This window comes from Elgaria multicarinata, chromosome 19 (genome assembly GCF_023053635.1).
Source record: "Elgaria multicarinata webbii isolate HBS135686 ecotype San Diego chromosome 19, rElgMul1.1.pri, whole genome shotgun sequence".
NCBI lineage: Eukaryota > Metazoa > Chordata > Lepidosauria > Squamata > Anguidae > Elgaria > Elgaria multicarinata.
Genome location: NC_086189.1, coordinates 17,885,737 through 17,897,854, shown reverse-complemented (window position 1 = coordinate 17,897,854; position 12,118 = coordinate 17,885,737). Strand labels below are relative to the sequence as shown.

The window sequence follows — 12,118 nt, the reverse complement described above, 5'->3', positions numbered from 1 at the left end:
TTTGGTTTCGGGATGTTTCATGTTTATTTTCGAAGAACACCTGAAGAGAGCGTGAGAAACAGAGGCCTTTCGAGCAGCAACGCCCGCCGGACGTTCGCGGGAGGCGAAACGCTGCAAGCGCCGGGCGGGGCCTCCCAGATAGTTTCGGGGAGGTTCTCCTCCTCCAGGGGCCTCTACGGCACAGAGCGGGAAGCCGGCCATGACAAAGGGGCTTCCAGGGAAGGTCCTGCATCTGACCACCCCCCCCAGCAACACACACGGTCAGCTTCCGGCAGATGGCTTCGTTATCAGATGCAGGCAGGGCGCGTCCCGCGTCGCTGCGCATTTGCATCCGGGCTTCCTGCTCTTTGGCAGCGGAACTTTTCGATCCCCGACGCAGACGCTGGTGCAAGATCAAAACGAACTGGCAGGACGGGGGGTGGGGGGTGAGATTGCTGAGGAGTGTCAAAAGCCGCCCCCTCTCTGCTCCCCACCATTCTACGCACACCCAAACACACACACACACACGTGCACCCCCCACACTCACACAAACAGCCCCCCTCTGCCAGCTCTTTCTTGTTCATGGAACAAGCAATCCTCATCATCATCATCGCCCCAAACTCTGCCTCCCGGCCCGCGTGAAACCTCCTGGCCCCGGGGTCCGCCGGGGCCCAGCCGCTCGGGGGAATGTTTCTGGAGGAAAGGCAGAGTTTGGGGTGTGGGAGAAGGCGGAAGGAAGGGTTCGACCCCCGCCGGCAGCCCGCAGCCTCTCGCGACCCTGGCTGGAAGGCAGGAAAGAGACGAGGAGAAAGAGCCGGCTGCATTTCCGCCAGGGGAGCTCGTCATGGCGAGGGCAGGAATGACGCCGTTCGAGCGTCCCAACGCAGAGCAGACGAGCTCCGTCCATCACGCTGCAAGCTGGCCGTCCTGGCTGTTGACGCTGGCGCGCTTCCGGAGCCGGACCTCCCGATCCTGCTGGGAGAAAGAGGAGGTTTTGGGCATCTGGGCTGGGGAGAGTGCGGGCATCAGCGACCTCAGGGCGCTGCATTTGCCTCGACCCTCTAGGGCAGCCTTCCTCAACCTGGGGCGCTCTAGATGTGTTGGACTGCACCTCCCAGAATGCCCAGCTGGCTGGGGCATTCTGGGAGGTGCAGTCCAACACATCTAGAGCGCCCCAGGTTGAGGAAGGCTGCTCTAGGGCGACTGGATCCGAGCAGGAACGCCAGCCGTTCCCACTTCCCAAGTCTCGTTCCGAGAAACCACTGAAGGAATGAGACAAGACGGTGCCCCTGAGCGTATCAAGCGCGGGAAAAGGGATTCTGCCAACGCTGGGAGAGGTGGCGTTTTGCAGTGCCACCCAGGACCCTGACTTTGTGTGCTGTCCCAATGGGGACGGGGCGCAAAAGGACCATCTGGAGCCGGAAAGAGCTGCTACTCCCAGCACTGCTGGATGGGTCCCCCTCCGCCTGCCGTTATCTCCAACCTGTGACTGGAGATAACAGTGGGTGTTCCCTCCAGGCCAAGCCTGCCCCCTGTAGGAATTCAAGCAGGCTCCATAGGCCAGATGGGGAAGGTTCCCCATCCCTGATGTGTAGAGTCATTTCTCTTCCCCAGGCAAGAGATGGCTTCCAGGCAGACTAGGATACTTGATGTCTCTTTTGGCAACCTAACCTCCGCCCCACATCCTTTGAGCTTTGGCATGGCGCAGACCCTTTGAGTTGGGGGCAGCTGCCCACACCCAGAAGGGCCCTGGGTGGGGGGAGTGCGCTTACGGAATCGGAGTCCTCTTCGGCCTGGTTGCTCAGGAAATTGACATAGTCATCTCTCTGGCTTCCGAGAACCTCCTCCTCGTATTCTGTCTGATAGTCGGATTCATCTGAAGGAGAGAGAGAGAGAGAGAGAGGGAGAGAGGTGTTAGGAAGGAGAGTGTTTCAAGCCAGAGCCGAGGACGGCACAAGGGGTGTTCAGGGCTAGTGTGGATCCATTCTGGTAGCCCACCCTGGGACTGATTGCTCCTGAAAGCTGCATTCTAAGCAAAGGGAAGAAACCATTCCCAACTTTTCACCGGTTCCACTGGAAGGGAAGAACGGGAGCCCGGACTTGGAGCCCGCTCCAAGTCTGGGCTCCCAAATTGTGGGCAAACACATCTACCGGACGTTTTTCGACCTGCCCGATGAGGATTTGAATTTCTTCCCAGGTCAGGCGTGCAGGCGACCAAAAGAGGCAGGGGCGTGGAGGTTCGATGAAGAGGCAAAAACTTGCTGGCTGTGCCGGCTGAGGGCGATGGGAGTTGTAGTCCCACACACCTGGAGGGCACCAGGTGGCAGAAGGCTGCGTCAGGCCATGTAGCCCCAGCAACAGCTCTCCTGGGTCCGAGGCCGAGATAGGTGTTCTCTGTTACCTCCAGAGACCCGCTCTGTTTGAAATGCCGAGGACTCGAACTCGGGTCCCCCTGCATGCAGAAGCGCTTGGCTGCGGCCCTCTTCAAACCTCGGCCGTGAAAACGTAAGCCAGCCATGACTCTCTCATCTGCAGCACCCGGCTCCCATCAGGAAGAACGGAGTCGGCACCGCCGCGTACAGGCTAACTTGCCAGGATTGCAGAGAGAAGAGCTTGGAACACTATTATGCTGAATGGGATTCGTTATTAGTTTGCGGAAGGCCCTTGCCGAGCAAATAGAAAACGGACGTCTCAAGCAAGTGAGCCAAGCTGCACTGGACAGAGGAAAGCGACCTTGTGCGAAGCACCGCGGACGGCAGCAAAAGCACATGTCAGAGCCACGCAGAGTAGGGGAAAAAAACCCCTGCCCTCCATGGCCAAGGAAAGCTTCCGCAACAAACACAGGAAAGGAGTCTTTGTTTTTCAGGCCGCTGTGAGCCCCCACATGCCCCCCCCCAAAGATTTGAAGGCTTGGGAAGGAGGGAGAGCAAAGGAATGGCACAATCCCAGAAAAATGAAGCTGTTCCGTAATTTCTTCTGTTTTTTCCCCAGGCCTTTGTATCTCAACGTCCCCACTCAGCCCGCCCCTCGACTCACCGTCCACCACAACAGCCTTGGCCGGCTCGATTCGGGACACGATCTCTGCCAGGTCCGTGAAAGAGGTCGTGGGGCAGGTCATAAGCTGGAAGAGAAGAGAGAGAAGTTCCTCTTGGCCCTTTTCTTCGGCGCAAGGATGATGCGAGGCCCTGCGTTGGGAGGGAACGGCCTACGGGGAGAGCTGAGGCAGCCCAGGAGCTAAGGGGGTCTGAGCTCCGGATCTGAAAACACGCAGACATCAGAAGCTGCCTTGTCCTGAGTCAGGCGCTCGGTCCATTTGGCCCGGTGTTGTCGACACGGACTGGCAGCAGTGGCTCTCCAGGGATTCAGGCAGGAGTTTCCCCTAGCCCTACCCAGAGACGCCAGGGATGGAACCTCAGACCTTCCCCTCTCAAAGTGGGACCGTGGCGCGGGCGGAGGGGGGCTTTTGAAGCACCGTTTGCCCAACCGCTAAGTGCACGAACGGCGTCAGGTCTAGTTTGGGCCACCGCTCTCTCCCCGCTCAGTGTTGTACTACAACAAAACAACGCTTAAGAAAACATCAGGAAAAACTTCCTGACTGTTAGAGCAGTGCGACAATGGAATCAGGTGCCTGGGGAGGTTGTGGGCTCTCCTGCGCTGGAGGCCTTCAAGAGGCAGCTGGACAAGCATCTGTCGGGGATGCTTTAGGGTGGATTCCTGCATTGAGCAGGGGGTTGGACTAGATGGCCTTGTAGACCCCTTCCAACTCTGCTATTCTATGATTCTATGAACACACATGCCACAAAGGCTGGGGGCACCTTCAGCCACCCCCAAAATAATGTCATTTATATTTTAAACGTTTTAATAGTACAGCGGGTTTGATTATATTTTTAACTTTGGTCTATTTCTGTTTCTATGTTTTAATTGTCTATGTTTTAATTTTGCAAAGCCGCCTTGAGTCCCAGGATTGGGGAAAAGGCAGGATACAAGTAATAGTGATAATGGGTGCAGAGGTGCAGAAAGCCACGTGCTGAGGGGCCCGGCCAACCTGCCACCAGCAAGCCAGACCACACCGAAGCAAACGCCGTGACTCAGCCGTCCCCGTTCCGGCTAATTTGTCCCACCCAGGAGATTGTAAAGGTGGGGTGGGTCATTGAACAACGGCACACAGGGAGGCCTTGGCAACGCGGAGGGCTGAAAACCAGAGGCACGCAGGAGAGGAAGCAACATCTGGTGAACAGAGCATTTATTCAAGGAAGCTGGCCAGAGCCGCTAAATCTTAAAAACAGCGACAGAGGCAACGTTCGCCGGCAGGCTGAGAGGTATCGACCCGAGCAGCGAGGCAAGGCGCGCGGGGATCAATCGGCCGTATAAAGGGACGTCCTTTTCCGGCTTTAATGAGATGCGTTATCTCCGTATTACAGCGAACGGGACGGAGATGCGATGACTCAAACGCCCAATCCTGGACACATTCTGTTTGCGGTCTGGGCACTGAAGAGGTGCACTAATACATTTGTGGATGCCGACAGCGTTCTCACGTGTTCCTGAAGGTTTGGCTCACCGCGGAGCTTATCTGGGATGGCCAGTGAGAAGACTTCAAAACAGGGCTGCGTTTATGTCACGATTCGGCAGAAGTCCCTATAAATCTGCCTTTTGATTTCCATTTCTGGGCTGTCTGACTCAGCGCTCCCTCTTCCCCCCCCCCCCTTCTCTTTTTAAAGAGCAGGCTTCCAGCTCGCATGGCTACGAAGATCTGCTCGAAAGCATGCGGAGAAAAGGCCAGCGGGAATGTTGGAAACCGGAGGGGCTCGGGAATGCATCGCTCCTCATTCCCCCCCCCCACATCTAAGTTCAAATAATTCAAGAACAGTAGCGCCAAACAAGAGAGCCTGTGCAAAGTGGCTCTGTTGGGAGTGATTTAGGGTGCCATCCTAGGCACGTCTAGACAGGAACAAAAAGCCTACAACTTCCAGCAGGCTGGGAATTGCAGGCCTCTTTTCTGCCTAAACGTGTCTAGACGCAAAACCCCAGGTTTTTCTTGGCGCAAAACCTGGGGTTGTCTGGGCACAGAATTTAATTTTAAAAAAAACACCCTGAAATGCTGTTATTTATTATTTACAGCATGGATTATGCACAGCCCTACAACTCACAAAGGAGATCACCTCCCCCAGCGGCGGCTGTAGAAAATCGCACACACACACACACCCTGGATTACGGGGGTCCCCCAGTCTCTTTGGGACAAGGGGCGCACGTTTGGATTCCTTCGAGAGGGTGCCGTGGGCGCCACGACAAAATGGCTGCCATGGGGCGGGGCTTGCCCATTTGTAAAATGACTGCCAAGGGCCAGTCACGAAACGTTCATTTCCCAGAAGGCAAAGAGGCAAGTCTAAAAGAAATGGGGGGACCTCACCCATTTCCAAGCCGGAGGAAGGGTGAGGATTATTCCCCCCCCCCCCCGTGGTGGGCAGCATTCACTAGAGGGCAGTCCGTAGCAGCTGGCGGGAGCAGCCCTTCTTCCTAACCGTCCTTCTTTTTCCCTCTCCATCCCGGAGGCTGCCAGGAGAGGTGGAGACTGATCTTCCCAGACGCTTGCGGAAGGCTTTTAGAATTCGGCAGGGGGCCAGCTCAGCTGCCCACCCCTGCTCCAGAGGGAGCTGAACGCAGGCGTAAACCTTTGCCCTCTCCCATAAAACTGCCACTGGGTCAGTGGAGAGTCACAGGGGAGAAATAATACGAAGAGGGCGTCATGGAAAGGCACGGCGTGAGGAGCAGGAGCCCTGCCTCCTCCTCCAGCGGGAACCCTCCGTTCTGCCTGCACCGACTTCAGCTGCCCATTTCCTCCCGCCCGGGCATACTCACGCACGAAGGCTTGGTTTTACAGAGCTCCTGCCGGTCTTTCAGCATCTTGTCCAAGACCCCGCTCCTGCACCAGACGTTAAAGACGGTCCTCCCGTGCTGGTAGCCCACTTCCTGGAGAGGGAGGGAGGGAGGGAGTGAGAGAGCAGGGGGTGGTCCGTTGCTGCGGCCGCACTGGGTTAACTTCCCGAAGGACGGACGCGGGGGCAAACTTTGCTCGATGCAAGTCGCCGAGTTGGAAAAGGAGGGACGGTGTCCACGCGCCTCGTGCCGGACAGGTCAAGAGCCCTTTAGGACGCAGCGCTATGCCTGTTTAGACAGAAAAAAGTCCCAGGACTTTTTTTCTGTCTAAACAGGCATAGCATTGCGCCCTTTTTAATTACTGTACCTATACCGTTTCTAGGCCGCCTTTCAATATTCATTGGAAGTGTTTCTAGGCCGCCTCACAACAGTATTGTCTGTTATAATAAAAACTGATCCGGTGATTAAAACAGCCAACATCCACCAAACACAACAAACACCAGCGTGAAACCTCCGGCCTAGTCAGGGCCTAAAGCCTACGGTACAATTGCAGTTACGAACGAGAAGGGTCCGGTAAAACATAAATCGGTGGAAGGCTGGAAAAACCAAGGAAGTCTTCAGTGCCTTCCCCAAAGCCTGAAATGACAGGGCCTGACGGTCTCTGGCCGGGAACACATTTCAGAGGCACGGGGCCACCACGGCAAAGCTGAGCGGGTGGGTGAAGTCAGTGCGGCCGAACCTCGTTGCTGACCATTAGAGGGGACGTATCCCAGCCTCCTTTGCTGAAGGAGAAGGCCGGAAGCCCACCCTTTTGTGTCAAGCAGCTAATTTGAGGCCTTCAAACCGAGGACACCCTGTCCAGTAGTGTCCTCCCCGTCAGCTTCCCCACCCCCCGTTCCCCCTCCGAAACGCACGCAAATCTCGTCGAACTTCCCGAAGTCCAGGGTGCCGTAGCGGTCAATAGCCGGCCGGATGTACTCGCAGTAGTCGCTGTTCTTGACCATCTCCAGCTGCCGGACGCAGCACACGTAGGCGAGGCGGGTCTGGATCTCGGCCATGTTCAGCACCTGCCGAAGGTGCAAAGCGTTATTGACGTCAATCGGGGAAATTAGGGGGGGGGGGAGCGAATGGTGAAATTACGGGGGGGCGAGGTGCCAACTGTCTCAGCCGACCCAGAATGTGTTCAACTGCCGTAGCCTCCCCACAACCTCCCTCTGCAAATTGTTTCACGGGCATGCTGGGAGATATTTAATACCTGTTAAGTCAGGGCTGGCTGGCTGGCATAGGGCCCATGGCTCCCTCGTACCCTGAAGCACCCACTGCCCCCACCCCCAAAATTGTTAATAATAATAATAATAATAATAATAATAATAATAATAATAATAATAATAATATAAAAACAAAATGGCTTTTGGAGCAGCTATTTTGAAGCCCCTTTGACCCTTTTTGTGCCCTTGAAATTATCTTGAAAATAGTTACTTTGAAAATAAGTACATTTGGATCCTTTTGGCGCCACGGGGGGCATGGGGGGGTGGTGAAAATGGTACCCAGTCTTCCCAAAGTTGCCAAGACGCGCTCTAAGTTAAAGAGATCCTCAGAGAATGACAACTCTTAGGCTGGGAGTGGTGAGAATGAAAACAGGCTCGAAATTGGTTTGTGTGGCGTCGACAAGGCACCAAAAATACACGCAGGCCTGCAGCTACGTCTGGCCTCTCCTGCCGAGTGTTCGCTTTCTTGCCCACCCTTCTCCTTGTTGTCAGTCCAACGTGGTATCGTGTGGTATCGTGGTGGCATACGGGTAGCCTCGTTTCCCGTCTGAACAACAGAATCCTGGCAACCATAACGCAGCCTTGTGAAATTTACTGCCTCGCACGCACACGACGTTATGATTTCTGCCGGCCCGTTTTTGCTCACGCGTCTCTATGCTATTTATTGATTGATTGCATTTGTATGCCACCCCAAAGCTCTCTGGGCGGTTCACATACGCTAGCTGCTGGCCGAGCGCCGGCACCTCAAAAGAGAACGCTGCCTTCCAGATTCCTCCAGTTTTTAAAAACTCTGGCCTGGTCCCCTTGGGAGAGACCTCAAGTCGCCACAGGCGATTAGGCTAGAAACTCTGCATACCTTCACTTTCTCCACCAGCGGGTTCCACCGCTTCCACAGCAGCCACCAGCCAGAAAGGGCGTCGCCATAATTGGTGAGGTTCGTCTCGTCCCTGCTGCCCACGTCAATGGCAATGACCACTTTGGCCCCCATGGACCTCGCAACGTCCGCTGTCGGGACAACAGAGCCCTGTGAGGAGAGGCTGAAAGAACTGGGCACGTGTAGCCTGGAGAAGAGCAGGCTGAGGGGAGACACGGCAGCACTCTTCAAGGCCTTGAAAGGTCGTCACACAGAGGAGGGCCAGGATCTCTTCTCGATCCTCCCAGAGTGCAGGACACGGAATAACGGGCTCAAGTTACAGGAAGCCAGATTCTGGCTGGACATCAGGGAAAACGTCCTGATCGTTAGAGCAGCACGTCAATCGAACCGATGACCTAGGGAGGTTGTGGGCTCTCCCACACTAGAGGCCTTCAAGAGGCTGCTGGACAGCCATCTGTCAGAGATGCTTTAAGGTGGATTCCTGCATTGAGCAGGGGGTTGGACTTGATGGCCTTAGAGGCCCCTTCCAACTCTACCGTTCTATGATTCTATGACAGTAGAGTCCTTCCCCACCTATGGCCTGTGGTTCTCCTGCTCTGCCAGCCGGCCCCTGGCATGAGGTCAGTTTTTGGCAGGACCGTGGCCACACGTCGTCCATGCCAGCCCCCATGCCAAGGCTGCTCCAGGGAGGGGCCCCGTTTTACCTTCGCAACGCTCTCTTGGGAATGCTCCCCCTCTTAGCAGGATTAGGGTAATTGATCCGCCCGTCCCTGTTCCAGTAATTCACTTTCAAACCCAAACATGAAAAGTGTTTCTCCCGATAGAAAAGGCCCGTTTGCAGAGAAAGGAGTGACTCAGGGTCCCTCGGGGAGGCGAGGGTGAGAAGACAAGAGGAACGCAGCAGCGAAAGGAGGCCCACAGAACGCAGTCGTGACGAGGCTGCCATTTCAGATGCCAGCTGGTGGAAAGGGGGGGGGAAGCGGAATGGAAGGGGGGACACACACTCGGCAAGGTTTAAAGGCCTGTTCCTGCATACATTTCAACTTACATCTCAAAGGGAAACGCAGCGTATTTAACAGCATTTGGTGCCTGCTGTTATTTATTCTTCTGAGCTACTGCGGAGTTGAGCGCCAGCCGAATAAGCCCTGGGCTGGAAGCAGGGCGCTCAACCTTTCGGGGACATCAGCCACATTTGGAATTTGGGGAGAGTGCCTTGGGCGCTCTCGCAAAATGGCGGTGGGGTGGGGTGGGGCTGTCCATTCAGGAAATGGCTGCCGTGGCGGGCACAGCCGGTCACCAAACACTCATTTCCCAGAAGGCATCTGGTCAGACGAAAAGAAAAGTCACTCGCTCAAGAACTCCGAAGCGGAAGTGGAAGGGTCCAACTGCCTCCGGAGGTAAATTGGTTTGAATGCCACAGTGACTCGCGGCGGGAGATGGCCGGGAACGGGACGTTACTCGGCATCTGAAAACGGGAGAAGGGAGGGATCCCGCCAGCACGGCTGCCTCCGACGGAGGCCCCTGGCTGGGAACTGGGAACTGTGTCCTGGGTGGGGCAGAGGGAGAGTCCAGGCCTAGGAAGTTCACCAAAGGGTCTGCAGATAATTCCCGCTAGCGAGATCATGGTCTCCCGTGAGATCATCCATAGATTATCACCATCGATGATCACAGGAGACCATGATCGTGCCAGAGGGAATCATCTGCGGACACTACCCTCTAGCAATCCCCTGAGGAAGGCCTTCGAACGAAATGCGGGCCAGAACGCCTTGGGCTTCGTGAACATAAATTCTTTGCATCCTGAGAACCCGTTTCTCCTATTTTTCTGACCCAGCGTAGGATCCACCGGCCAATGGGCAGCGGCGGTACCTGGCAGATTGTTGATGTAGCCGCCGTCCATCAGGAGGTGCCCGTCTTTCGGATCGCAGAGAGGGGGCAAGTAGCCGGAGAGAGACATGCTGGCCCGGATGTACCGCCACAGGCAGCCTGCGGGGAGAAAAGCGGAGGAAGGAGCCATTTCTCCCTTCAGGAAAGAAAAGCAGGTGGCAGAACTAGTCTCATCCCCAGCCGACCCCGTTTCCCCCTGCATAGAAAAGGGATGGAGGCCGGTGTGGTGCAACAGAGAGGAGGCTGGGCCTAGGCCCGCAGGAACCTGGGTTCAAATCCTCACTCAGCCCGTCCCGTTCTCTTACCCTAGCCTACCTCGCAGGGTTGCGAGGGTACGATGGGATAAAGCAGGGGCCGTGGAAGCTCAGGCCTGGGGGCTAAATTCTGGGGGTCGTCTGCGAAAGCTTTGAGCCAAAATAGGCCGAGATTTGGGGGTATTTCGGCCTGCCCCTGTTTCCTTTGGCCCTCGCCCCACCAAAAAAAAAAAGAAGCTCTTGGGCTCTTGGGCTGAAGGAGGTTCTGAGCTCCTTGAGGGAAGGCAGGAGAAAAGCCGCGCTCGATAAACGCATGGATTCTTCCTCAGTAAGCCGGCGAACCAACGGTGTCCCTTCAGATCCCCGTTCTCCTGCCTGGTATTCCCACCCCCCCAACGGCACAGAGTGGAAATGCTTTGGTCAGCAACACACACGCACACACACACCCCGCAAGCACGTCTCTCCTCTCGGGCTGGCTCAATGCTTTCTGTTCAGAGCCGGGTGACGAGGGAATTTATAACCATTAAAAGCAGAGCGGTTTTAATCAGCAGAAATGGATTGGATTCACTCCCGATGGAACGCGGCGGAGCCTCCCTAACTCATTCCTCCGAGCATCCATCTCCCAGCGGCCGCAACCTTGGCCCAGAGGGTGGCGGGGGGGAGGGGGGGTAGAGTTGATGCTCCTTTGTTTAGTTTTCAGCCGGGGGGGGCGCGGTGAGGGAGGGGGAGAAGACGGCATCAGTGAACAGAGACCCGAAGGAGCGACGGGCCAAGGAAGCTTCTGGAAAGCCCTCGGGAAGGAGGCGGTCGAGGAGTCCTAATTAGTTAATTACAAATCCAGACCGTTTTAGCAGTTCGGCGGTGGCGTCAGGACTGGGCGGCTTGGAGGTGGGGTTTCTCCCTGCACTGTTTTGGGTGTTTATTTATTTATTTATTTGCCAGCGGAGATTTCCCCAGTTCTCCGCGGGCTGGGCCTACTCTCGCTGGAAAAAGGCGGGGGCTAAAAACCAGCCGGGGGGCTTCTGGAAACCTGGTCAGGCGGCCGTGAAACTTTTGCAGCCCTGCCAGGAGGGACGGGAAGCAGGCCGCCTCATGCGCTGCAGGGGATAGAAGAACGTGAGAAGAGCCACGCTGGATCCGACCAAGGGTCCGTCTAGCCCAGAACTCTGTTCACGCGGTGGCCAACCACGTGCCCACAGAAAACCCACGAGCAGGACGGGAGTGCAACAGCACCCTCCCGCCCATGTTCCCCAGCAACTGGTGTACACAGGCCTACTGCCTCGGATACTGGAGACGGCACGCAGTAGCCGTGAATAGCCTTCTGCTCCTCCAGGAATTTATCCAACCCCTGTTTAAAGCCATCCAATTGGTGGCCATCACCACATCTTGTGGCAGTGAGTTCCATAGTTTATCTGTCTGAGTAACTTTATGGAAATCAAAGCAGTCTAACCGCCCCGAGGCACAAGCCATTCGCCGCCACCCGGACAGGCTTACCATCCGTGTGGACCCTCATGGCCGAGGCGGTGATGTCGGTCGTGATGGTGAAGTAAGGAATCCAGAGATCCTGCCGCACAGAAAGCACGTCGTTAAACCGCTCGCTAAGCCGCGAGAAAGAAAACTCAGGAGAGGTTCTCCGAGCCCAAAGAGGAGCCCGCCTGCCACATCCCTGCATGATTCTCGGGAGTTTGGGAAGGCTTAACCAATCTGCCTTTGATCAGGGCGTGCAAGCCTTCCAACGTCTCGGCGCTTGATCACTCCGGGTGCAGGAGCGGGGCACAAAATTGCCGCCCGCCTCTGGAGGAGGTTGCCCGTCGCAGCTCTGCATGAAGTGCTGCTTTAGGCTTGCCTCTTTCCAATCAGGCATACAGAGACAGGGAGGCTGCGTTTGCACCTCACTTTACGAACGGCGGTTTTATCTACCAGAGCGTCTCTTCGAATGAGTGAGGAGAGGAAGCCAGGAAAGTCAGAGCTTTGCATGACGGCCA

The 12,118-nt window shown here is 56.1% G+C and overlaps 1 protein-coding gene across 3 annotated transcripts in view; it reads right to left on the bottom strand.

Moving 5' to 3' along the window:
- The window catches only part of PNPLA7 (patatin like phospholipase domain containing 7), a 73,041-nt gene continuing 60,923 nt past the window's right edge, over nt 1-12,118 (bottom strand). For all 3 annotated transcript variants that reach the window (XM_063144965.1, XM_063144966.1, XM_063144967.1), the window contains 8 exons: nt 11,628-11,697; nt 9,862-9,978; nt 7,978-8,126; nt 6,768-6,920; nt 5,836-5,946; nt 3,016-3,100; nt 1,752-1,855; nt 1-951 (listed from right to left, as the gene is read on the bottom strand). In XM_063144965.1, coding sequence (XP_063001035.1) covers nt 886-951; nt 1,752-1,855; nt 3,016-3,100; nt 5,836-5,946; nt 6,768-6,920; nt 7,978-8,126; nt 9,862-9,978; nt 11,628-11,697 — 855 coding nt within the window. In that variant the 3' untranslated portion in view covers nt 1-885. The remainder of the gene's footprint in view (nt 952-1,751; nt 1,856-3,015; nt 3,101-5,835; nt 5,947-6,767; nt 6,921-7,977; nt 8,127-9,861; nt 9,979-11,627; nt 11,698-12,118) is intronic.